Raw genomic sequence first — 25,198 nt, 5'->3', positions numbered from 1 at the left:
CTCACTACTCAGGCTATGACTCCAACAGATTGGTTTGAAATAGCTAGAGCATGTTTAACTACAGGGCAGTATCTGGACTTCAAATCTATAGTTACAGATAGAGCCCAGGTACAAGCTAGAATTAATCTTCAGAATAATCAACCACAGTGGACGGTTGACATGCTACTGGGTCAAGGACCATGGACCGTAAATCAGACGGCATATCCTATTGAAGTTTATCAGCAGATAAATGAGATTTATTCTAAAGCTTGGAAATCATTACCAAATAAAGGAGAAGTATCAGGGAATTTGACTAAGATCATTCAGGGACCTAATGAACCTTTTTCAGATTTTGTAGCTAGAATGATGGAGGCAGCAGGAAAGATATTTGGAGACGTAGAAACAGCTATGCCTCTGGTTCAACAACTAGTGTATGAACAAAGCACTAAAAAATGTCAAAGAGCTATTACCCCGTGGAAAGGAAAGGGATTAGAAGCTTGGCTAAAAGCCTGTCGGAAAATTGGGGGACCGTTAAGTAATGCTGGCCTAGCAGCGACAGTTCTCACGGCCACACGAGCTGCACGAATGAGCAAGAATGAGGGATGTTTTAGCTGCGGCCAGAAGGGACACTTTAAGAGGCAATGCCCTAAGACTAGGGAACGCCTGTCCGCACCTCAGAGGCAGCCTGGCCTGTGTCCTAAGTGCAAAAAGGGAAAACATTGGGCAAATGAATGTAGGTCGGTCAAGGACATCAATGGTCAACCTATCCCTCAGTCTACTGACCAAGAGCCAAAAAAACGGGGTAAGGGGCCCACGTCCCCAGGGCCCGAAAGTTTTTGGGGCAATACAGGGTCTCAGCATGAGGCCCCCTCCTCAGCAAGGAGAGCAAACCCAGGCTCCGCAGGGTTGGACCTCCGTGCCACCACCGGGCTGGTACTGACTCACAAGATGGGAGTACAACAATTGAAACCGATATGTCCAGACCACTAGAAAAGGGAACTGTAGGAATAGTACTGGGATGGTCTTCTTCCACCATGAGAGGATTGTTTGTATTTCCTGGGGTTATAGATTCAGACTATACAGGAGTAATTAAAGTACTGTGCCATTCCCCCCACGGTATTATATCCATAGCTCCAGGAGATAGAATTGCTCAATTGCTTGTCTTGCCCTCCATGCATGAGCGGTTTCAGTCCAAGGACAAAGAGAGGAAAGATGGTGGTTTTGGTTCCACAGGTGTAGACTTGGCATGTCTGTCCATGGATTTATATCAAAGACCCATGCTGGAATTAGAGATAGAAGGAAAGGCATTCTCAGGACTATTAGATACAGGTGCAGACCGAAGTATTATCCAGTCCAGTGCCTGGCCTAAGCATTGGCCTTTACAGAGCTCCTCTCAAACATTGCAGGGACTAGGTTATGCTCATACTCCCTCCATCAGTGCAAAAGAGCTGATCTGAAGGACGGAGGATCAGCAAGGAACTGTTCAGCCTTTTGTAGTAGATATCCCCATTAATTTATAGGGCAGAGATATTCAGCAACGATTACAATTAAGGTTAACTAATGATTATCCAGAGGCAAGCAAAAATATCATAAAGCTGCAAGGATATGTCCCCTCAAAAGGATTAGAAAAGCATTTACAAGGTAGACAAGTCCCTGTAGAACCCGTTATTAAGAAAGATAGGAAGGGATTGGGTTTTTTCTAGGGGCCACTGAGGATGCAATCTTAATACCATGGCTGATGGAAAAGGCAGTGTGGGTTCCTCAGTGGCCCTTATCACAAAAAAAATTAGGAGCAGCAAAACAGTGTTAGAACAGTTGCAATTAGGACATGTGGAGCCCTCTGTATCCCCAGGGAATACTCCTATATTTGTAATCAAGAAGAAATCAGAAAAGTGGAGGTTACTACATGATTTAAGAGCAGTGAATAATCAAATGCAAGTTATGGGAGCCATACAGAGGGGACTACCTCTGTTGTCTGCCCTTCCCCGGGCATGGCCCATTATGGCATTAGATATTAAGGATTGTTTCTTCTCAATTCCGTTACATCCTAATGATAGAGATTCGCATTTACCTTACCATCTGCCAACCATGAGCAACCTGATGAGCATTACCAATGGAGGGTCCTCCCCCAAGGAATGGCTAATAGCCCCACTATGTGTCAGTTATATGTTGACATGGCCCTACAACCTATTAGGAAACAGTTTCCTATGCTGAGGATCATTCATTATATGGATGACATTTTGTTGGCCACCTCCTCACAACAAATTCTTGAAAAGGCGTTTCAGGCGACCATTACCACCTTAGAGAAGAAGGGACTGTTTGTGGCTCCAGATAAGATTCAGCAGTCTACGGTGGTAAAGTTCCTGGGGGCAATTATCCATCCCTTGACCATAGCACCTCAAAAGGTTTCTATTCGAACCAGCCACTTAAAGACACTTAATGACTTTCAACAGCTGCTGGGAGATATTAACTGGGTTCGAGGATATTTACATGTCACTCGAGCAGAATTATTACCACTATATACAGTCTTAGAAGGTAATCCAGATATAAATTCTCCAAGGGAATTAACTCCCATGGCTAAGGCAGCTCTGGAAAAGATTGAGAAGGCTATGATGAAGGCTCAATTGTGCAGGTTTGACCCTGCTCAGCCTTTGCTTCTGTGTCTATTACAGACAAAAAATTATCCTACAGGTGTGCTGTGGCAAGATGGCCCTTTATGGTGGCTGCATGGTAATTCCTTGGGTGCAAAAACTATCCAGCATTATCCTACCTTGGTTGCTACTCAGGCATTGACTGGTCTGAAATATAGCTTAACACATTTTTCCAAAATGCCTGATAAATTAGTTATTCCTTATACAAAGGATCAAGTGAAAATTTTGGCTGGTACAGTAGATGATTGGGCAATACTTACTTGTGCCTTCCCTAATGTTATTGATAACCATTTCCCAAAACATGAGTTGATTACTTTTGTTAAGAACAATGTGGTTTATTTTCCAAAGATCACCTCCAAGGTGCCAATAATTTTTGCATTAACAATATTTACTGATGGATCTAAGACTGGTAAAAGTGCTTTTTGTCGTTCAAGGACAAAAACCTGTTATTTTTCGTTTTCGGCCTGATGCCCTGCAAATTACTGAGTGCCAGACTGTCTTGGAAGTCTTTAAAAGATTCCCAGAACCTTTTAATTTGTTTTCAGACTTGCAGTATGTGGTGAATGCAGCTGCTTCCCTTGAGGGAAGCATCTATTAAGCATACTAGCACGGTGTCTAACATCCTTCACCAGATACAGACTTGTATAGTGCATAGGGAGCAGCCATTCTTCATTGGGCACATTCGAGCTCATACCTTGCTCCCAGGGCCTATGTCCCAGGCTAATGATCTGGTTGATGGTGCTACTCGATCCTTGGCCTTGGTGGTGACGGATCCCATAGAGTCTGCTAGAGAATTCCATAAACTTTATCATGTGCCAGCAAACACATTAAGACAGAAATTTTCCATTCCCAGACATCTGGCAAGAGAGATTGTAAAATCCTGTTCTTCCTGTGTTACTTTCCTCCATCCACCTCATGTGGGTGTGAATCCTAAAGGACTCAAACCGAGTGCATTATGACAAATGGATGTTACTCATATTCCTGAATTCGGAAGGTTAAAATATCTTCATGTATCTGTTGACACTTATTCTGGAGTCATTCATGCCACACCCTTAGCGGGAGAAAAGTTAACTCATGTCAAGACTCATTGCCTAGAAGCATGGGCAGCCTGGGGAAAGCCTCAGCGTATAAAAACAGACAATGACCCCGCGTATACATCTCGCGGATTCCGTGCCTTCTGTGCACAACTTCAAGTAGTGCACACGTTAGGCCTGCCCTATAATCCTCAGGGCCAAGGCGTTGTTGAAAGAGCCAACAGAAGTATTAAAGAATTGATTCAAAAACAAAAACGGGGGATAGCAGAGCATGCTTCTCCCAGAGAGAAAATATCTCTCGCGCTATTTACTCTTAATTTTTTAATCTTGAATGATGCTGGCGATTCAGCGGCTGACAGACACACTGTGGCATCTCCCTGTCAGGAGGAAAAAGTGATGTGGAAAGATGTATTAAATAACAAATGGCATGGACCGGATCCCGTAATATCGAGATCCAGGGGAGCTGTTTGTGTTCTTCCACAGGACAAGGAGGATCCAATTTGGGTACCGAGTCGATTGACGCGAATCATCAAGGTTGCCTCCGTGGTTGGGCCTACTGATGCTTCTGCTGAGCCTGCAGCCAGGGATGATGGAACAGAGATGGGGGATACTGTCTGTGTTCCCGAAGCCGATGCCGATACAACATAATGCAAAAGTCTTTCCCAGATACTTTACTCCCAATAGTGCAATTAATCTTCCTTTTTGTTGAATTTAGATATGGTACAAGCGACCTTAGGAGAAAACCATATCTTTCCCGAGAAAGGATCTTTATGTTTCCAGTTAGATCAGTCTGGGGATTGTATCCCCCTGACTAAGGCTGGGTATGGATGGTTTAAGGGAGATAGAATTTAATTTTGGCATGCTGCCTTGGAGGATGCGTGTTTTGTCTGTGGTTGGTCTGCAGTTTGCGAGCACGTACAAAAAGGACAAGGGCATTATCACTCAAGCATTGGCCGCTTTGGAGTGTGGCGCCTCCCCCCAGATACCTAATATCCACACAACCTTTGCACCCCCAGGACTGGTTAGTCCATTGCACTTCGGAAGGTGTGTGGACAATTAAGCACAGGATGCCAGGCTCGTGCACTGCACTTGAAGTGTAGGACATTTTCCTTCCTTCAAGGAGAGCAAGTCTGACTGCACATGGAGTCACATAGCCTTTGCACCCTTAGGACTGGTTAGTCCATTGCACTTGGGAAGGTATGTGGACAATTGTTATATGCATAGCCTTTGTACCCCAGGGACTGGTTGGTCCATTGCACTTGGGAAGGTATGCAGGCAATTATGCACAGTTAACTCATCCTCGATCGGTCAACACATCATGAGGTGGGGACCTGATTGGATGAAATACTTGTGTTGCAGAAATCAGACCTATACTCTCTCCTGCGGCTTAATTAATAAAGAGGGGGGAGATGTAGGGAGCCGCTATTCAAAGATGGCGCTGGCTTCCTGGGAGCCTAGCTGTAAACAACTCCATATTTGGCTATGATGCACGAGTATGGTAATTGGCCTTATGTCCTCAGCCTATCCCGTGGCTCCCCGTGCTAGCATTCTGGCGGGACCCAATCACAGTACGGCACGTTTGCCTGATTCCCTTTATAAGCAGCTGCAGTTTAGTTCTCGGGGCCCCTCACCTCCCGCTCTCCCTTGATCAAGAGGCGCTCCAATAAAGTGTGTTCTGAGACGGATCCTCGCATGGTGGTCGTTCTTCCTCGCTGGCCGAGGAGCGCGCCGCAATGGACGTCCTTTATATAGGCTGCCACCATAAGGTATGGACCAGATTAGAGATGGATCCTCCCACCTCACATGTTTTAATTAAGAAAACTCTCTCATGGTACCCAGCCCCTTGGGTTTAGTTCATTTCAGATGAAGTCAGTTGAAAACCAATAATAGCCATCACATAGTGTTACTATATGGTGTATTCATGACAAAAACAATTTACAGAATTTCCAAGTTAAAGGAAGTAGCAATGATAAACTAATTAAATTCTGGGAAAGTAACCAGATAAATCAGATGTAGGATACTCTGCAAACAGGCCCCATCTCCTTTGAAAGCCACTGTTACAGAGGGGGTGCCTGTTAAAGGGTTTTGATAGATATAACCATCATAGTATTGAAGCAGGCACTGAGAAGCTGTTTTTGCTAAAAAGTACGGTTCCTCTCTTGGGTTTACAAGATAACTAAAACCATAAAGAAAGCCCAGCTTCTCTGTCCCTTTGGCAAACAGCACAGAGGGAAATTATTGTTCTTAACCTTTGTCTCAACTCACCTTCGACTCCAGGAAGAGGAAAACCTGTGTCGGGATGGTGTGGCACCCTCAGGGATTAACACATAAACAAGGTAACAATCTATCAGCCCACCTTGCAGGACAGATTAGACCTAGAGCATAACAATATTGGGACCCCACCCCACTGAGATGGTGCCATTATGCATGCTTCCTGCCCTCAGCTTAAACCTAGACCCCATGACAGCACCCTGAGACAGACTTGGGTCATTTACACCCCCTTATTCCTTCCTCTTTCTAATGTGGACAATTTTCTCTCTCTTCTTTTTCCCATTATGCCTCTGTAATTTCATGTATTGTGGGTAGTGGGCCAAGTCCAGCTTTTTGGAGTTGGAACCTAGGCTTTTTATCCTAAAAAAAAAAAAAAAGAGGCAACTGGAGTAAAGTGACTATGGGCTGGTGTCAAAAGACACTGGGAAATTACTGTTTTGTCAAACATTAAAATAATATTTGAAGCACTGTGTGTTATTTAGTTCACAAGTAAACACATGTGGAAAAGACATAAATTATGACTTCAGAACAATCTGAAGTTGAAGCATGTGTATTTGAAATAATAGTTTTTTCACAGGGGTTTAGCATCTCCTTTAGAACATGATTATGTCTCACTGTTACAGTACTGTGCAGGAATATGCTTTTATAATACAATTAGGACTTCACCAGTACATTAAATGTGTTTCTAAAGAGTTCCATGGGAAGATCACCCAGCCTTCTTTCCTAGATGTGAATGTTAAGGTAGAGTTTAACTGTTCCCCATATCAATTCACTTTACTATTATAACTTTGGTCTTGTTATGAATATTATTACTGTAACCAGGTAAAAAACTATATTTACCTGGACGAGAGAACTAATGACCTAAATGAAGACATCGTGTGGGACTAACTCAGAAGTCCTTAATTGAACTGAAGGAAGTCAACTACAAAGTATATCCGATGCCTCTGTCACTCTCTATTTCTCCCCATCTAGAATCTAGGCATGTCTACTATTCACAGTTGCTATGGCAGGTGTCGGGGGAAGAAATGCAATGGTACCCATAACTCTTCATTCTGCAATGTAAATGTGTCACATAAAATACACGTGGAAGAAGCAGTACAGAGTTGTGAGGAAGGAACGGTGGAGGCAATGTATACAGGATGATAGATACAAACATAGACAGACAGACATGGACATAGGCATAAATATAATCATAATATAACAGAAAGCAGCGTATTTCCTTTCCACTCCACTTCCTTACAGACTTGATTGTCTCAGCAAAACAACTGCTATTAGCATCTGGGAGCAACTGTGGAACAGTGAGGACTGAAGTCGGAAAGAACCAGAATGAGGCTAACAGGCAAGTAGAGAGGTAGTGCAAAGGGCCAGTCACTGAAAACTAGAGAGTTATGAGGAGAGCTCCGAAGTCAGACACAGGAAAGGCATCTGCCCTTGAGTGCAGAAAGGTGCATGGAGGCCAGAGAGTTGACTGATGGGACCTAACAGCCTACTGCCACCTGCAGCATTGACTCGGCCACAAAAGTGGCCTAAACGAACAGGGTCCACCTGACAGAGGGAGTGAGATCAAAGTGAAACAATGAGACCCAACTCATGGAGTTAAAAAAAGAAAGACAAACAAACTCCTCTGGCAGATGGAATCCTCAGTCGCAGGAAAGCTACAGGCTGGAGGTGCAGCTAGTGACAGAGGGCCTATTTCATATGCACAAAGTCTTGCCCCCATTCTAGCACAGCAAACAAGAAAACTACTTAAAATAAATAAAAAGAGAATACAAGAATTTTCTAATGGAACTCGGAAGCATTGAAATACAGCAACTCAAAAGATTTATTTAATAAAAACTTACTTGAATGAATACTTGTTTGTAGTGTAGGTGCATGGATGTATGCACATTCCCACGTGTGAGTGTACCTGTGTAAGAGCACACATAAGTTTGTGTGCATGTCTGTGTAGGCCAGAGGTTGACAATAGGTGTCTTTCTCAATTGTTTACCATTTTATTTAGTGAAGGTCTCTTGGGGAACACAGAGCTCACCAACCTGTCTAGTCCTGCTACCTGCTCGCTCCGTGGATCCCCTTTCCCCAATCTCCCCAACTCCGGATGGCAGGTGAACTGCAAAGGCCCCCAGCTCTTTTTTGTTGGTCCCAAATATCTGAATTCCATTCTTCTAGCACTTTTCCCACTTAGTCATCTCCTCAGCACCATTAATGAAAACTTTTAATAATTAAAAAACATAATTTCACAATTGGATATTTTTAGAAAATGTATTGAAACATAGGAAGAAACGGGAATCAAATTAAAGACATATCTCAAAGGAAACCAAAGAGAGGTAAGAATGAGATTTCTGGAGAACAGTTCAAGGACAGCTCCAATCTATATAGTTCAGAGGATATTTAAAAAGTAGGTTGAAAGACAGTAATTGGGAAGATGGTTTCTAAAGCTGAAGATAAATCTGCCTCTGTAGATGAAATGGCCTCATTCATTCCCATGCCAAGTGATGTCAGAGGCACTGCCAAGCTAAGTGATCTCAGAGACACTCGCTCTTGTATCCTAACATCAGAGTCACCCCCATGCTAGGTGATGTGAGATACTCCCATGCTAGGTGACATCAGAGACATTCAATTTGTATTAGGTGACCTTGGAGGCACTCACTTCTCTGTTAAATGACATCAGAGTCACCCCCATGCTAAGCGGACATCAGAATCACTTACCCTTTTGCTAGGTGACATGAGAGTAACTGACTCCTGTGCAAGGTGGCATCAGAGCCCAGGCAAACTCTAATAAACTCTCTGAACTTTAGAGATAAATCAAGAGACCTGACAAGATTTCCAGCTCAATTAGAATGTTATCTGTAAAACCCAAAGCATCAAACAATATAAACAATCAAATGGGACCTTGAGAAAATGTTCAGTAAATGTAAAAACAAACAAACAAAAAACCTCTGAAAGTCGTTTAAACAGTTCAAGGTGTAAGGAGAGCAATGTTCATACACAGATTCAAAAGGAATATTGCACACATGGTTTAATAAGAAAACCTTCAAGAAGTCCATTAACTAAAATGAACTAGGATAAAGACTCTAGAACTTAGAAATGGATTACAGTTGAATGCTGTAATCAGAGACTAACACCTTCTAATAACAGAGGAAGATGGTGGCACTAGAGTAATGCATCCAGTAGTGGCCTGGTTCATGAAGTTTCAGAGGACACATTATTAACAACTTGACTGGAGGGCATTCCTGGTATTTTAGTAAAGAATATGAATGCTTTCTGCCAATGCCCTAAAAACTTGCCCAGGGCTAAATTCGAAGGGATGGATTTCTTTGGTGGAAGGCATTTCAAGACAGTATGAAAATGAGTCGGTGGCATGGTTATTACTGGTCATGCTTATGCAAGTCTACAGTGAAAAAGAGCAAATGGGGAAGAAGGATACCAAATACAGTTTAGAGAGAAAAATAGGACCAGGAAGATTAATGATGCCCCCAAGGCATGTGCAGGAAAAGAGACTGTGATTGATAAAAGAGATTAGGACCATTAAGGAGAGACCTGCTCTGCACTAGAACAAAGGGAAAAGTGGCCTCGGGGCAAGACCCCATCCAATGAGTCTCTAATTAGTGAAAGGAAAAAACCTAAGAGGTTGCTGATTCCCAGAAAGCACTGCTTCAACATACAAAAGCTACTGAAAAGGTAAGATTTAAATCGGCCAAAGTCCATCCCAAATAGGCAACCAAACATGGCATTGTTACCTATGGGGGAATGGCCTTGAAGACACAAAAAATGCAAAAGTGAGGAATCAGGAATTCTACTTTTGCTCTGGACTTCGGACTAGCTTGTTCCCTTGGCCAGAACGTTCTAGTCCTGGAAATATATTTGGCTGGTTTCCTGCCATCCTTCAAAACATTGCTCACTTTAATGGAAATTAACTAGGCAACCTAATTTATAACATTCTTCACCAGCCAACCACACCCAGCCCTACTCTTACTGTTTTTTTCTATAGCACTTATCATGTTCTAATACAGTATATGATTTAACTACTAGATAATGCTAGCTCCACAAGAGCCAGAACATCCATTTTTTTTACTATTCTAGCCAACTGTCTAGTACAGATCTTGGCCTACAGTGTGACTAAAGTGTTTGAATGACTGTGTAAATAGGAAATAAACAAATAGTATGGTATAACTGCAATATGGAATGTATTCAATCACCATAAAAGAGTTGTTCACAGTAGCCAAGTTATGGCACAGATGAAAATGTGGCACATTAATTAATTAGTTATACACATGCACACACAAGGGTGTTTCACTCAGCCACACACATTGGAATTACGCAATCTGTAGGCAAATCAATGGAAGTGGAAACCATCATGCTGCATGAACCAAGCCAAGCCAGAAGGATGAGTATTACATGTTTTTTCTCATATGCCAAATCTAGATTTTATATATATATATATATATATATATATATATATATATATATATATATACACACACACACTAAGACATCAAAGCAGAGGCAGATTTATTTAGGAAAATGAAGAAGATCAGTGGGGGATGATGGGGGACCAGAGAGGACAAAGAAAGTGAGTGCACAATGAAACCCATTATTTTACACAATTAACATGGCCTAGTAAAAAAGATCACTGGTAAAATAACTATAATATCAAGAGCCAAAGTAGATAAGAGAAATTATCTACAGGGTACTGCTACATGAGAGATGTTCAGGACTGCACATATTCCCTTCTTATTTTTTGTAAAATAATATTTATGTTTGAGTACATTTGAATCTGTATTTGTGAGCTTAATATTTTACAATTACAGGGAAAACACCTCTTTAATAGAAAGAGTACAAGTTGACTATTCCTAATCTGGTCTCTATGAAAAAGCCAAGTGTTGTAGATTCCAGATTTGAGGGAAGGATATTATATAGCTGTAGATACACAGACAGAAAGGTATATAAATATGTGGAGATGAAACCCAAGTCTAAACAGAGAATTTATATTCTCTTTACTTAACACATTGTCTGAAATTACACAAAAGGTAATTCCACACTATCATTAGTATGCCTGGCTACATGTAGTGTGTTCCATTTCTGGTATCATATAGACTCAAAATGCTCCAATTCTGGAACGTTCCAAATTTTACATTAGAAATGCCCAACTTGTCTGTGGAAGGACCTGAGTTCACATTCTGATGAACCACGTGATTGTGGATAGCGCTTTCCCTAGCATCAGTTCTGTTGCCTATGAAGCAAGGTTTTGCTGCATGGCCTAAGAAAGAACCGAGAAAAGCATCCTTGACTGCCATCTCTGTCATTCACCTCTGTCTCCTGTAACAAGCACAGTTCCTAGCACTTGCAACAGCTTCATAAATGCTTCATTAGTTAAACTATATTAAATTATAAACAAAACATTTAATTGTCAGTAGCTGCCATCGTCTCAAAAGCCAAACACAAAGTTTAGGAAAACGGTTTAAGTGGATCTATGATCTACCTTTAAAAATGTATAAGAAGAGTGAGAAACACAGGCCTTGACGGCTCCCCATGGTGAGACCTGACTGTATAAACAGGGAGACAGTGTCACTGCAGTGATTCTGGTTCCAGATTAGTGAGTTACCATCAGCCACCAGAAAATGAAATAAGCATCTACTGCCAGAGTTTCAGCCCTAGGATAAAAACCCATTGGTCCTAAAGGGGTCACCTTCTAAACTTCTTAGCAAAACACATTATTACACAAAATCTAGTCTTCCTGTATGAATGCGGTAATCTTTCTTCTGCTAGCTTTTCTTTTCTCTTTTGAAGTTGTTTGTTTGTTTGTTTGGTTGGTTGGTTGGTTGGTTTTGTTTTGATCCTTTATTTTCTTCTAAACTGTACACTTTCAACTTTACTTTCTAAGTTTTCATTCTAATTTATATAATCTGGGCATTAAACTTATTTTCATTAATATATTTTCATCAGAAATAAGTGTCTGACTTCATCTGAAAGTCAGGGAGTTGATGACACTTTGGGAAGAATGGAAACCTGAGAGGCAGCTATAAACCTCTGGGCCTCTAGTGTGTTCACCTTTACCATGATAATGTACTGACTAGAGCACCTATGAGGTTCTTTAAAACATCATTATTAGGAACCTATTAGAATCTACTCTTCCCTACTCTTGCTCCAAAACACATTTTCTCTTCCCTTTGTTAAAGGAACACACCCAGGCTTTAATGCATAAATGTTAAGCAATCAAGAACCAATGCTACCAGCAAACAAAGTAAAACACTGAGCAGTAAGTACATTTGCAGGGGGTGTATCATGACAAACCAGGACATGATGAACTGCCACTCCAATTAGTTGTTATGAAGGAAGGAAATGCTTCACAACGAGGTAAGTCTAGAGAAGCAAGGGGTCCCTTTGGAAAGGGAATCCCAAATAAACCTGTGGAATGTACAAATAGGGCATTTCTTGGAAGATTCCCCAAGCCTATTTTGGACTCTAATCTCTGAACTTTAATTAATTAATTAATTTATCTATTTATTTATTGGTTTTTTGAGTCAGGGTTTCTGTGTTTTGGTTCCTATCCTGGATCTCGCTCTGTAGACCAGGCTGGCCTTGAACTCACAGAGATCTGCCTGGCTCTGCCTCCTGAGTGCTGAGATTACAGGCATGTGCCACCACCACCCGACTAATCTCTGAACTTTAAATCCATAGATAACTTGAATTTCAATTACATTGTGAAACAGAAGTATTATACAAGCACACCTGCTATAAAAGTATGATATAACATCTGTAATGGTTAACACACGCTCTAAAGTGGTAAATCCCAAAGTCTGTTTAGAAAAACATTTTCAGTGATGTTCTTAACACAGCTCCAATCACAGCTATTATTTTCTTAGACCTCTTGAAATATAGTCAGATAAGTGACTTATCTTACATGGGTGACTTGGAAAAAAGATTTGAGACATGGTGAAATGGGTAGGACTTGTAGAACATTCAGCTTGATCTTACAGTTCAGCTAAAATCTGCTGTGTGGCTTCAGTTTTTAGTGGAGGAAAAAGCCAAAGTCGACTAACAGGCATCCGTGAAGCCAGCCATGACCATGTGACTGAATATCTTGGAATAACAACTCTGTCAAAAGTAGTCTATATTATTGTAAGCAGTGTTCTGCATGGTCAGCATGGTAGATGTAATCTGGGTTAAAAAAAAAAAAATCCGTGTTTTCTGTTAAAGTTCCATTAGCAGCATAAGATGAGTGAGTGCCTACCCATGCAGCGATATTATGACTCCAGATACTTCATCCCGCACCAAACAGTGCTCCCAACACCATCACAGGAAAACATCAAAAGAAAATGCACAGCCCAATGACTAAAAAAGGCTTATGTGACAATTCCTATTTTGAACAAAATGGTTGGTGTCTTAATATTCATGAGCACAAAACAGTTCTTAATTATACCTTTGCCAGAAACTTTTAAGAAAAGTCTATTTGGGAGTTTTTCATGCTGTAAGACTAAAACAGAAGTAGAATGTCAGTGGTACAAGGGAGTCATTTGATGGTTGGCTGTATTTATTTGGCTTTGAAAGACTGTTGATTTTAACATTTGGTCGTTTGGCAACATCTATCCAACTCATTACTAAATTTAACGAAGTATCAACTCCTGTGTTTTGTTTGTTTACATTTGAACATCCTCCCACATAGCCACCGATAAAATGTTAATATGTGGGGTGTTTTTGGTGTTGTTTTTTTTTTTTTCCATTTGGGCTATGGAACCTTGTGGGTTATGTTGTGAACCCAGCACTGTCTTTACTCAGCATCAGGGGCTGAAACTGGGGTCTCAAGAGCCATCCTCTGGACCTCTGTTTTCCAAATATCAAAGCAAAGCCTGGCAGCGGGGAGAAGCTGGCGAAGGTGTCAGGGGCAGGGCTTATAAAGCATGTTGTTCTATCACAGAATGTTCTAAAAAGAACATACACTCTCTATTCAGAAACCATGGGCTTGAGGCCTAATTCTAAATTAACTCAGCAAGATGTCTAACTTTAGAATTCCTCCGCTTACCTGTTAAATGAGAACTAAGAGTTGGCTCCAGAGAGTGTTGAGCTGGTAAAGTTCAATGAGATATATGTACAAAGTACCAAGCATGGGCCCTGCTCGGTGAACCTTGGCTCTGCTTACTCTGGATGCTTCTGCCCGGCCTACCCTGGTTCGTTTCACATCTGCTAACCCACCATAGCTCAGGCCACCATGTTCTAAGGCTGTAACTTAAGGTTTGGAGTGCTCTGCTATCCTGCCTTCTACATCTCTGCAACATCTGTAGTGCGTCATCACCCAGACAGGGCAACCTGCGCTTGCCCTGATCGCACGCCTGTTGCAGTTCTGGAAGATGATCCAACGCCAGAATATAATTCAAAAGCGCAAAGAAAATAGGCCGAAGATCCAGATCATCACCCCAGGGGAGGCAGTGCGAAAAGCCTCCTCTCCGAGGCTCCAGGGCCTGCACTGCACTGGGCTCATCTGCACATGAAGTGAAGGGTCTGACCACCGCGACCGTTCTGAAGGCAGAGGCCGCCTGGCGCGGGCTCCGGGGAAACAGCGGCCCACGCGAGCCTCTCGCCCCCGCGGCGGCGGTGGGCAGCCAGGACGGCCGCTCCCTGCAGGCCCGCTCTCCCCGCAGGCCCTGGGACGTGGCGCGGCCTGCGCGGGCCGCTCACCCACCTTGCGCACGCGGCGGGCCGTGTAGAGCCCCATCCCGTCCTGGACCCGGGACGACTTCAGGGCGAACCTGTCTGGTACGTACATGCCCAGCATCCTCCGCCGCTCGGCCGCGCGCCCCGGGCGCCGCACGTGGAGACGGGGTGCGGGCCAGGGGCGGCCGGGAGGAGGAAATGAGCTCTGCTCCCAGAATCCCCACCTCCCTGCTCGGCTCCCCGCCGCCCGGCCCCTCCTCGGCCGGCCGGGGCAGGCGCGGCCGGAGCGGCGGGGCGCCCGGGACACCGGGACACGCTGATTGGCCCAAAGTTGGCGGTGGCCGCTGGGAGCCCCAAACCGCAGGCCCCCCAGCCTCCCGCCCTGAGGATGAGCCTGTGGCCACACCAGCCCTCCTCACCATCTCTGCCTTTGGCAGAGGTTTCTGGAGTCTCCTCAAATGCACAACGAAATGGACCTTGGTTCAGCCTTGGCAGCTCCAAAACAGCCTTCTGATGACCACAGCTAAGACCAACCCTGAAGGTCTGGGAAACCTTTGAATCATAGTGGCTGTGTCATGTCGAGAGCTGAACTAATGAGCCGCCAACTAGTAGGCTCTAGTTCAAGCGGAAAGTTGGACATGAGTATTTAAGTAATATTTATGGTGAGGTGTCCTCTGGAAAGCGATCATACTTTCCAAAGCTTGTGACTGCAAAGTCCTGTTACCAGATAGAGCCTGGGCTCTTGCATCCCATTCAACAAGGCTGGGCCACCAATCTTTAATTGACCAATTACCCTGATTAGTTTTTCTGTCAACTTGACACACACTTGAGGGTCCTCTGGGAAATGGGAACTTAAATTTGAGAAAATGTCTCCATCAGATTGGTCTGTAGGAAGTCTGTGGGACATTTTCTTGATTAACGATTGGTGTCGGAGGGACCAACCCACTGTGGATGGTGCTGTCCCTGGGTCAGGTGATCCTAGGATGTATTTAAAAAAAAAAAAAAAAAAAAAAAAAAAAAGCTCCTTATGGTCTCTGCCTCAGTCCCTGCTTCCAGGTTCCTGCCTTGAGTTCTTGCTTTGGCTTGCTTCAGTGATGGACCAAGATGGGAAACGTGAGCCAAAACATCCTTTCCTCCCCAAGTTTCTTTTGGTCAGGATCTCTAGAATAACTAAGTACTGCCTTGGTCTCGTGTATTCTGTGAGTCTTTGGCCTTATTCTTCAGATACTGCTCTTTAACGCTGTGATGTGCCCATATGCTCCAGATCTACCTTGATACTTTTTGTTCTACATTTTGACTTGTAGGGATAAAGCAGTTACCAGTCTTTGCCTCCAGGTTGGTGCTGGACAGTTGGTGGCATCTACTCGTACAAATGTAGAAACATTCTACGACTACGTTCATACCCAATGTAGATCCAAATCCTGCTGCAAAAACTGCAGACAGCTAGGAGAGGGCACAACATGAACACCACAGTTTCAATAGTTTCACACTGGATGTTGCCAGCAAGCAGAGCACAACTAGATCTCCATAAATGCATCTAGATACTATGCGCCCAAGTGAGAAGTCAATGGTTTTTTTAGACGCAGCTTATACCTTGCCTGTTTCAAAACCTCCCAAGTCATCTGTATCTCCTGGTCAGAAATTTGGGTGCAGGTGGCACACTGTTGTATTAAAGAATGCAGTGTTCTTATCAATGGGATGTTCTAAAGATCTGTGACAATGATTCAGAAATATTGATAGCGCTAGGGAGAAATGATGCCTAAACTAAGCAGATGTGGACATCACACATGCACATATTTAATGAAAAAAAATTTGCAAGTGGTCGGGACTAAAAGGAGTCACACTTTAAAGAGGAAAGCTGAGAGACAAAGCAGTGGTCGTATGACCACAAAAGCTAGTGTTCAGTGTGTGCAATATGTGGTGACAGAAAGTCAGAGGAACACAGGAGAAAACCGAGAGTAAAGTTTCATATACTGAGTGCCTACAAGTCTAGAGGGTGTGTATCCATAACATAAAGTAGACACAATTGGGGAAGCATATAGTCAGCTAGGTTTTGAAAGCAGTTTTGGGTTGCCCCAGACATTCCAATGAGAAGAGGAGAGAACAATGTAACAAAATTGCTTTAAATATGTATTTAATTCAGCCTGAAGAAATTTCTAACCGAACTTGTTGTTTGATATCGTGTGTTCCATTTGTTTATGCTGCAGAATATTGTTTTAACTGTGCAGAGGTGTGTTACATTTGTTTGTGCCGCATTTTTCAACGACGGAATGATGTGTGTTTAAATATGTAAAGATATGTAGCATTTGTTTCACCTTGTCTGCCTAAAATTGGTTTAATAAAGAGTTGAATGGCCAATAGCTAGGCAGAGGAAGGATGGGCAGGGCTGGAAGGCAGAGAGAATAAATAGAAGAGAAATGTGGGCTCAAGGAAGAATGAGAGAAGAGAAGGAGAAGAAAGAGGAGGACATGCCTGAGGCAAGAAACCAGGGAGCCAGCAACCAGCCAGACAGGAGAAGCAGCGGGAGTAATACATACAGAAAGAAAGAAAAGTAAAAAGTCCCAAGCCAAAGAAACAAGTGTAGTGGTACTGTGTTCCACAAAATATTGTGCATGATAATAAATTAATCTGGGGTCACAGAACAGAACAGCCACAATATTAAACATAGAGGATAGGCAGTGGTAGCACATGCCTTTAATCCTAGCATTCCAGAGACAGAGATCTACCTGGATCTCTGTGTGTTCAAAGATACAGCCAAGCATGGTGACTCACGCCTTTAATCCCAAGAAGTGAGCCTTTAATCCCAGGGAGTGATGGCAGAAAGCAGAAAGATATGTAAGTTGTGAAAACCAGAAACTAGTAGTATCGGCTGGTTAAGCTTTCAGGCTTTGGAGCAACAGTTCAGCTGAGATCCATTTGGATGAGGACTCAGAAGCTTCCAGTCTGAGGAAACAGGATCAGCTGAGGAATTGGCAAGGTGAGGTTTCTGTGGCTTGTTCTGCTTCTCTGATCTTCCAGCATTCACCCCAATAACTGGCCTCAGGTTTGATTTTATTAACAAGACTCTTTAAGATTCATGCAACAAACAGGTTAATTTAAGTTTAAAGAGCTAGCCAGAAATGAGCCTAAGATAGGCCAAGCATTCATAACTAATAAGAAGTCTCCGGGTCATGATTTGGGAGCTGGTTGGTGGCCCTAAAAGAGAAAACCTGGTACACAAACTTTCTAGGAGGAAAACTATCCTTGCAGAACTTATGACCAGGCTTCTGCTAGGCAAAATACTAAGTATGAATAGCACTACTGAACATCTTTACAAACCAAATGTATCTGTCAAGTCACAGCCAAAAATAGCAAACCTTTATGGTAGAATCATAGATGGTGTTCTCAAAGATAGCTTACAAAGATCAAGCCCTCCTAAGACCCAAATCCATTCCCAGAGACGACAGACTGAAGACTTGAACAACGTCCCCACCTCCAATGATAGGTTATCTACATTTCTCTCTAATCGTGTTTTGGTGTTAACCCAACCTGAAACTGCCTACTTAGCCTGACTACTTCCCTACTTCCGCAGCAACACTTACCAAGGACATACTGATGTCTCTCTCTCTCTCTCTTTTTCTTTCTGTACCCCTTCCCCCCTACTCCTTCAGAAGCAGGCTGAAAATTTGATGACTAAGCTCTTTTCAACTGCTATAATTTAAATGTCTCCTCAAAACCCATGTGTTGAAGACATGTCCCCCCAAGGGCAATGATCAACAATAGAGGCTTTGGGAAAATGATTACATCATGAAGGTTCTGATCTAATCAATGGATTCATCCATAGATGTGTTCATTATCTAGTACCACTATTGGAAGCTGGTAGAGGTTAGAAGGTAGAGAGAGCCTCGTTGGACAAAGTAGGTCATTAGGGGCATTCTCTTGAAGGACATACTTGTCTATGGTCCTTCTCCATCTTTCTCCGATTACTGGATTCCAAGGTGAGCAAGCAGCCTTTCTCCACCATGCCCTTCACACCAAGAAACCTCTGTGTTGCCACAGCACATGAAAGCAATGGAGCCAGCTCACTACCCAGTGGAGTCTCTGAGCCCATGAGACAAAATAAACCTTGCCTTCCTTAGTTGACCTTCTCCATTGTTCGGTTTTAGTGGGGCAAAGTAGCTAACACATCAGGATAAACACTAAGATACACTCGTCAGTTTTTCGTTTTTCTTTTTGTTTTTTTCGAGACAGGGTTTCCCTGTGTAGTTTTGGTGCCTGTGCTGGATCCCACTTTGTAAACCAGGCTGGCCTCAGACTCACAGAGATCCGCCTGGCTCTGCCTCCCGAGTGCTGGGATTAAAGGCCTGCACCACCACTCAGCTATGTCCAACAGAAGAATAGCATTGCTTCCTCCAGGAAAACCTATAAGATAAGGCCTTGTCTTTCCAGAATTTTTCTGAACTCAGCAGTTATTTGGCCTGTTTACAACTGCAGTCTAGCTCATTTATGAATTCATGATCCACAGAAGTGATAATATTTGAAAGCATGTGATTCACCAAAAAGGCAGGACTAATGTACTTGCATGGGTTTCCCCTTTTCCCTTATTAAAACAAAAGAGTGACTTGAGTTCTGAATTATTTTAAAATCAAAGGGTGCTGCCTTACCCAACTGCATTAAATACATCCCTGACTGACACAACTTACAGAAGATGTGTTGTGGCTCACAGTTTGAGTGGGTTTAGTGAGTCATGGAGAGAAGGCATGGTAGATCTCCCAGTTCAAATAATAGTAATCCTGGAAGCAGCAAGACAAGAGACAACCAGGAATAATGCAGCCACAAGAACCTGCCCCCAGAGGCCTACTTCCTTAAGCATGAGCCCCTTCTGAAGTTATAGAACCTTCCACAATAGAGCCCCCATTTTCATACAAAGCCAATAATGAACAGATGGGGTTTATTATACATTCAAACCACAGCACAGATCATTCTAAAGAAGTAGGGAGTTTTCTAGAACCATCTGAATCCATGTAGACACAATACAGTGCTGTCTTACTGGTTACATAGCACAGAGCAAGACCAACTTTTCCCTTAGAAAATGTTATCTGAAATAAACACCATAGTTGAGTGCTGATGTTTTAGTGAAAACTCCATTAAAGGACACAGCCATAGCTAACAATATATTCCTCATGGAATTGGGCAGGACAAGGCCTCTTCTGCCATTTGATTCTTCTTGTGTTTGGCAGCTTGAAGTTTCAGGTGCCAGTTTATTACCACACAGGTAAGTAGCTGATTCCATCACAATAGACTGTAAAAGATCATAGTAAATTTAACATTGCTTAAAGATCATTAACTTTATAGTTTATCTTTGTTGTTTCTACTTACAAATGAACACTGAGTGAGCATGTTTTCCATACCTATTGACAACAATATTTTTTGTCTCAGCCTCAGAGGTGAGTTTAAGATGATAATGTTTGTAGATGTTGGTATCCTGTGTTTTTAAAGAATACTTCAAAATGCATGGAAAACACAAAGATAGGCAGGCAGATAGACAGACAGACAAACAGACAGAGAGATGATATTTTCAATGCAGTTACCCCACATGGCAGGATAATGTATACCATAGATACCAAAAACTATCTAAAAGAAACCCAGTGCTATACAAAGTAATACCTCCATTCAATTTGTTGGTCAGTAATATCTAAGAGACATCCAAAACAAGACATCTTACTGTCATTGCTCTTGGTTACCTACAAAAACATGAAGGTAGCACCCTATTGTTGGAAAGACCACACATTTTGGTCACAGGTTTGAAGGAATCAAGCTGGTACTGGCATAAAAACCCTCTCTCTGGGAGTACTCATAGTGTTGGGAGGTGCTATCCGTGTGGCCAACAGAGAAAAAATATCAATTGTCCTACCCACTGTAAAGCTTATGAACTGCACCAATGACAGGACCAGCAAGATATCCTCAATGATGCAATAGTGGCAATTGGGACAACCAATAGCTGTCTAATTGAACCTAAAGCCCACTCAGTTGGAGGGAATTCATGCCTGAGATGTCCTAAGCTCTAGAGGAGAGCCTACTACTACTACTGTATTTCTGAAGTAAGATTGTTTCTAACTGCAATCAGGGAAATACTCATCCTTATACCCATAGGTAAGTGCAGCTCCCACATCTTATCAAAGAAGCTTCTTTTTGCAGTAGATGGAGACTACTAGAAACCCAGCACTTGTTAAATGCAGAGAACAAGTGACCATAGGTTGCCAAACTCCAAGTGAGATATTTATAACTCCTGTACCTTAGACTCAGGGGACATAGCAGAAAAGGGAGTGGATAGAGTGTAAGATCCTAAGGACCAGAACAATTCCTTGGTGATAGTTTCTTCTGGACAGGACAAGTATGTTGCTCCCATGAACTCTCAACAATAAGGATACCTGCACAAGATGTGAAAAAAAAAAAAAAACATACCAGTCAAATCACCACAAGGACCCAGCCCTAAAAGAAGAACCACACACAGGTAGTCAATACTGCTGTGGGAGGGAGAACCACTTTTAGCTTTTGTTTTTGTTCCTTTTGTTGTTGTTGTTTTTTCAGGGACAAGATCAAAATCCTAAACTCACACAAATAGGTCAACACTAATTGGATAATTCTATGTATAGAAGAAGAAGTAATTAATTAGGGAGGGGGGTGGTCAGAAGGACAGTGGAGGAGTTGGAGGAGGAAGGGGAGGGATGGTGCAAATACTGTGTACTTTTGCACAAAAGCCACAAAATATCTTTTCACTTATGCAATAATGTTTTAAATTATTTTTATTTATGATTGGCAAGTTCATATATGTATGTGATGTATTTTAATCATATATATAACCTTTCACTCCCCCTGCAGGAGCATCCACAGCTAGCCCAGCAGCCAATGGGAGCCTTGCTGCGGAAAAACCATACCAGAGAAATGTAGTCACAAACACCTACAGCCTGGACCACTGATGCAAATGGACATCACTGATGAGAAGTATAGTAAGGAAACAAAGAAATCATAACACGTAACACCCATTAAAAACCAAAGCACACCATATGCTACCACAAAATCCATACACAGAATAAAAGTCTCTGTAGGAAAAAAAAATGGGAAAGACGGCTGCTATCCTAAATGTACAGATATCGACACAGGTGCACAAGAAACACAAAATATCAAGGCATGAAAACTAGTAATTCTCCAGTCACAAGTCACAAATCCCCAAAGAGAAAATGTACAAACCTCCTGAAAAGATAACCAAAATAATAAATCTTCAGGAAGTTCAGCAAGTGATAAGAGAATATAGACAATGAAATTTGGAAAAGAGTTTAAGATCAGACTGAGAAATCTAACGGAGATGGAAGTCTTTGGTGGTGTGGGGGAGATGGGAGGAAGACTGTGACAGCTGTGGGCAATCATTGAGTGACCAAATATTCACAATACCGAAATTCCACAGAAAAGCTGTAGAAAGAAATAGAAAATACGTTTAATGAAATGATAACAGAAAACTTCCCAAGTCTTGAGAAAGAGATGGGCATCCAGATTCATGACACTCACAGAAGGTCAATTAGATTCAAATCAAAGAGGTGGTCCTGTCTAGCTGACAGGAGCTGGAATCACCTAGGGGATGGGCCTCCAAGCAGACCTGTGTGAGATTATTTAGCCTCCGGTGATGCCTGTGAACTGTAAGCCACCCCAATTAGTTTTCCTTTATAAGGGTTGCCATGGTCAAGGTTTCTCTTCACAGTAATAGAAACTCAAGACAAATACTAAGGATGTGTTGACTGAAAATAAAGGGCCAGAAAACAAGTCCCACACTAACAGAAATGCAGAGGAGCAGGAAAAGCTTGTATCCAGGATGACACACCCCAAAGAAATAGTCTAAAAAATTGTAATACAGACAAGGTTATAATTAACATATAATAATAAAAATAATGAGTTCAACAAGAAGACATAACAACTGTATACACATATACAGCCAAAAAGAAGGACTAAAAGGGGGAAGTGGGCTTTACTCATACCATACTAATTGTCCCTAGAAGACAATTTAAGAAGAAATGGCAGGAAAGCATGGAGGTGATATCTGGACAGTATCCAGAATGCAAGTCAGAGTTCACTTACCAGATTCTCCGCCTCGGGGGACTCCCTTCCAGAACACTGTCCAGTGCTGAAGCATGCACATCCTTCTCATTCACTCAACTGAATGTTCTTGGAATTACACATCAAAACCAAAATTAAAGGGTCACTTCACTTCATTCAGAATGGTAATTATCAGGAAGACTTAAAGTTGGCCAGGTACATGCCTTTAATCTCAGCATTTGAGAGACAGGGCGAAGCTCTCCAGGAGGTCAAGGCCAGCCTGAGCTACATACTGAGACACAGTCTGAAAACAAAACCTGAGTGAGAATAACAGAGGGTTGGTGATAGCTCATGGGGTAAAAGTACAACCCTGATGACCTGAGTTTGATCTACAGAACCCACAGAAAATTGGAATGAGAGACTAACTCGATGAAGTGTCTCTGAACTCCACATGTACACAGTATCATGCACCCATATGCATACACACACGTACACACACACACACACACACACACACACACACACACACACGCGCGCGCACGCAGGCATGCACGCACACTCAAAAAATAATAAGAGCAATTTTTTAAATTGCTAGTGCTGGCAATGACATGAAGAAAGTAATCTGCACACACTGTAGGCTAGAATGTAAATTAGTACTACCCTTACAGAAAACAGGTTGCTGTTTCCAAAGTACAAGAAATAGAATTCCCATATGATTTAGCAATTCTATGGTGCGTACCCAAAGAAACTGAACTCACTTTGTTCAAACAAACAAACAAAAACCTTCTCTCAGATGATAACCAATATATAATATTAATCTAGGAATCCACTGATGGATGAAAGGATGCAGAAAATATGAAGCATTAGACAGTGGAATACTACTTAGCCATAAAAAGCACAAACTCCTGTCTTTTGCAGCAATGTGGATGAGCTTGTAGGAAGTTACATCAAGTGAAATGATACAGGCATAGAAAAACAAGCACTGTTCTCTCTTACACTGTCAGTGCCATGGAAGAAGAACACATCACGACAATTACAAGGGATGATGGAAGCAGTTATAAAGGGAGGGTAGTTAAGAAGAATAGTGTTGTCCTAAACAAGACAAATGATTTGTGTTGTATAGAAGAATAAAGAACTGTGGTTGCAATGATAAATTGTGTATTTCAAAAATAGTAGAAATTAAACATTGCCCCCCCAAAATGGCATTTTTTTTGTAGTATATATGATTGCTATCCTATGGTGATATTTTATTTGTACTAAAATGTGATTTGTATGTTAATAAATAAAGTTGCCTGGGGGTCAAAGCTAATAGCAAACCTGAGCAGAAGCTGGGCGGTGGTGGTGCACACCTTTAATCCCAGCTCTTGGGAGGCAGAGCTAAGCAGATCTCTGTGTGTTCAAGGATACAGCCAGCATGGAGACACATGCCTTGAATCTCAATACCAACATAAAAGACCTGGAGGTCTCTACAGACAGGCAGTGACTAGGAGATCACGTGGTTGGGTTTACAACCAATGAGAAGGCAGAACAGAAACACTATAAAAAGACAGACACACAGGAAGTAGGTCTCTTTCGGAGAGGTACAGCGACAGTGAAGGGTAAGGTTTTTAGCTCTTAGCTATTGCTCTGACCTCTTGGCTTTCATCTCTGTATTGGCTCTGTGTTTCTTATTTAATAAGACGTTTGGTTACATCTACACTACCCTGATCATCCATGTACATAATATATACCTATTAACATTTTTTAATGAAGACAAAAATAATATACACCACATAAGGCAATATATTGTTCAAAAGAGCTTCTATCATCCTATGTGCCACTAAAAGCCATAAGCAGCACGTGCTCAGGTTCATTACCTACTTTATTTATTTACTTATTTGGTTTTTTTTTTTTTTTTTTTTTTTAAAAAAAGAGTTACAAATAGCCCTGCCTTGCCTCACTTTGGATCTTACTACTTGTACCTCCCAAGTCTTGGTGTAACAGGTATGTACCATGTCTCAGTGAAGTTAGTTTAACACTTTGGAATATATTGGTGCTTATATTCATTAGCTAGTTATGAATGTAAATGCTTTCCACACTAAAACAAACAAACAAAGTAGTTAACTACCCCCAACAGAACTAAACACATTTTCATGTGAGGTTTTTCTTCAGTCTGGTTCCTAGTGTAGATAAATGCCCACTAAGCAGTAACTCCTGCAGGGTTCCATCACATGTATGCTACACTAATATCTAGGAAAGGGATTAAAGTCAACATCAGAAGGTACTATAATGACTTTCAGAAAAGGAGCAGCTAGAGATGAGTTAATATGAGGTGGATCTTGTGAGCCATTTTGCTAATTTAATTTGGACTCCAGTGTTCAGTAGTTTATACACACACCCTTTCCTCTTACTACCTGCTTTCCTATTTCCTGCCAGTCTCCCAGAGCTCCAGTGCAGTGTTGTATGCTGCAAGAAATATTTTATGCATAAAACTGCAGTGCTCTTTAAGGCTCTCTCAGTGGGGGAATGTAGAGGTTTGTAACTCTGCAGCTCTTATCTTTTCATGGG

At 42.1% G+C, this 25,198-nt stretch overlaps 1 protein-coding gene and 1 long non-coding RNA gene across 3 annotated transcripts in view; one reads left to right on the top strand and one right to left on the bottom strand.

The window, feature by feature from the left end:
- The window catches only part of Prdm5 (PR/SET domain 5), a 222,759-nt gene that overhangs the window by 166,128 nt on the left and 31,433 nt on the right, over positions 1–25,198 (bottom strand). The window contains exon 1 of one of the 2 annotated variants that reach the window (XM_042273429.2): positions 14,613–14,742. The exons of the other annotated variant lie outside the window; for it this stretch is intronic. Within the exon in view, the coding sequence (XP_042129363.2) occupies positions 14,613–14,705 (93 nt within the window). The 5' untranslated portion in view covers positions 14,706–14,742. Of the gene's footprint in view, positions 1–14,612; positions 14,743–25,198 lie in introns of those variants that run through there. 2 annotated transcript variants of the gene reach the window in all.
- On the top strand, positions 15,663–24,455 carry LOC143272374 (uncharacterized). The gene is made up of 3 exons (XR_013049886.1): positions 15,663–17,561; positions 20,953–21,077; positions 21,446–24,455. It is a non-coding gene; the product is annotated as an uncharacterized LOC143272374 (long non-coding RNA).

Source organism: Peromyscus maniculatus, chromosome 3 (genome assembly GCF_049852395.1).
Source record: "Peromyscus maniculatus bairdii isolate BWxNUB_F1_BW_parent chromosome 3, HU_Pman_BW_mat_3.1, whole genome shotgun sequence".
NCBI lineage: Eukaryota > Metazoa > Chordata > Mammalia > Rodentia > Cricetidae > Peromyscus > Peromyscus maniculatus.
Note: the sequence above shows the minus strand (reverse complement) of the source record. Positions and strands in the feature narration are given on the sequence as shown.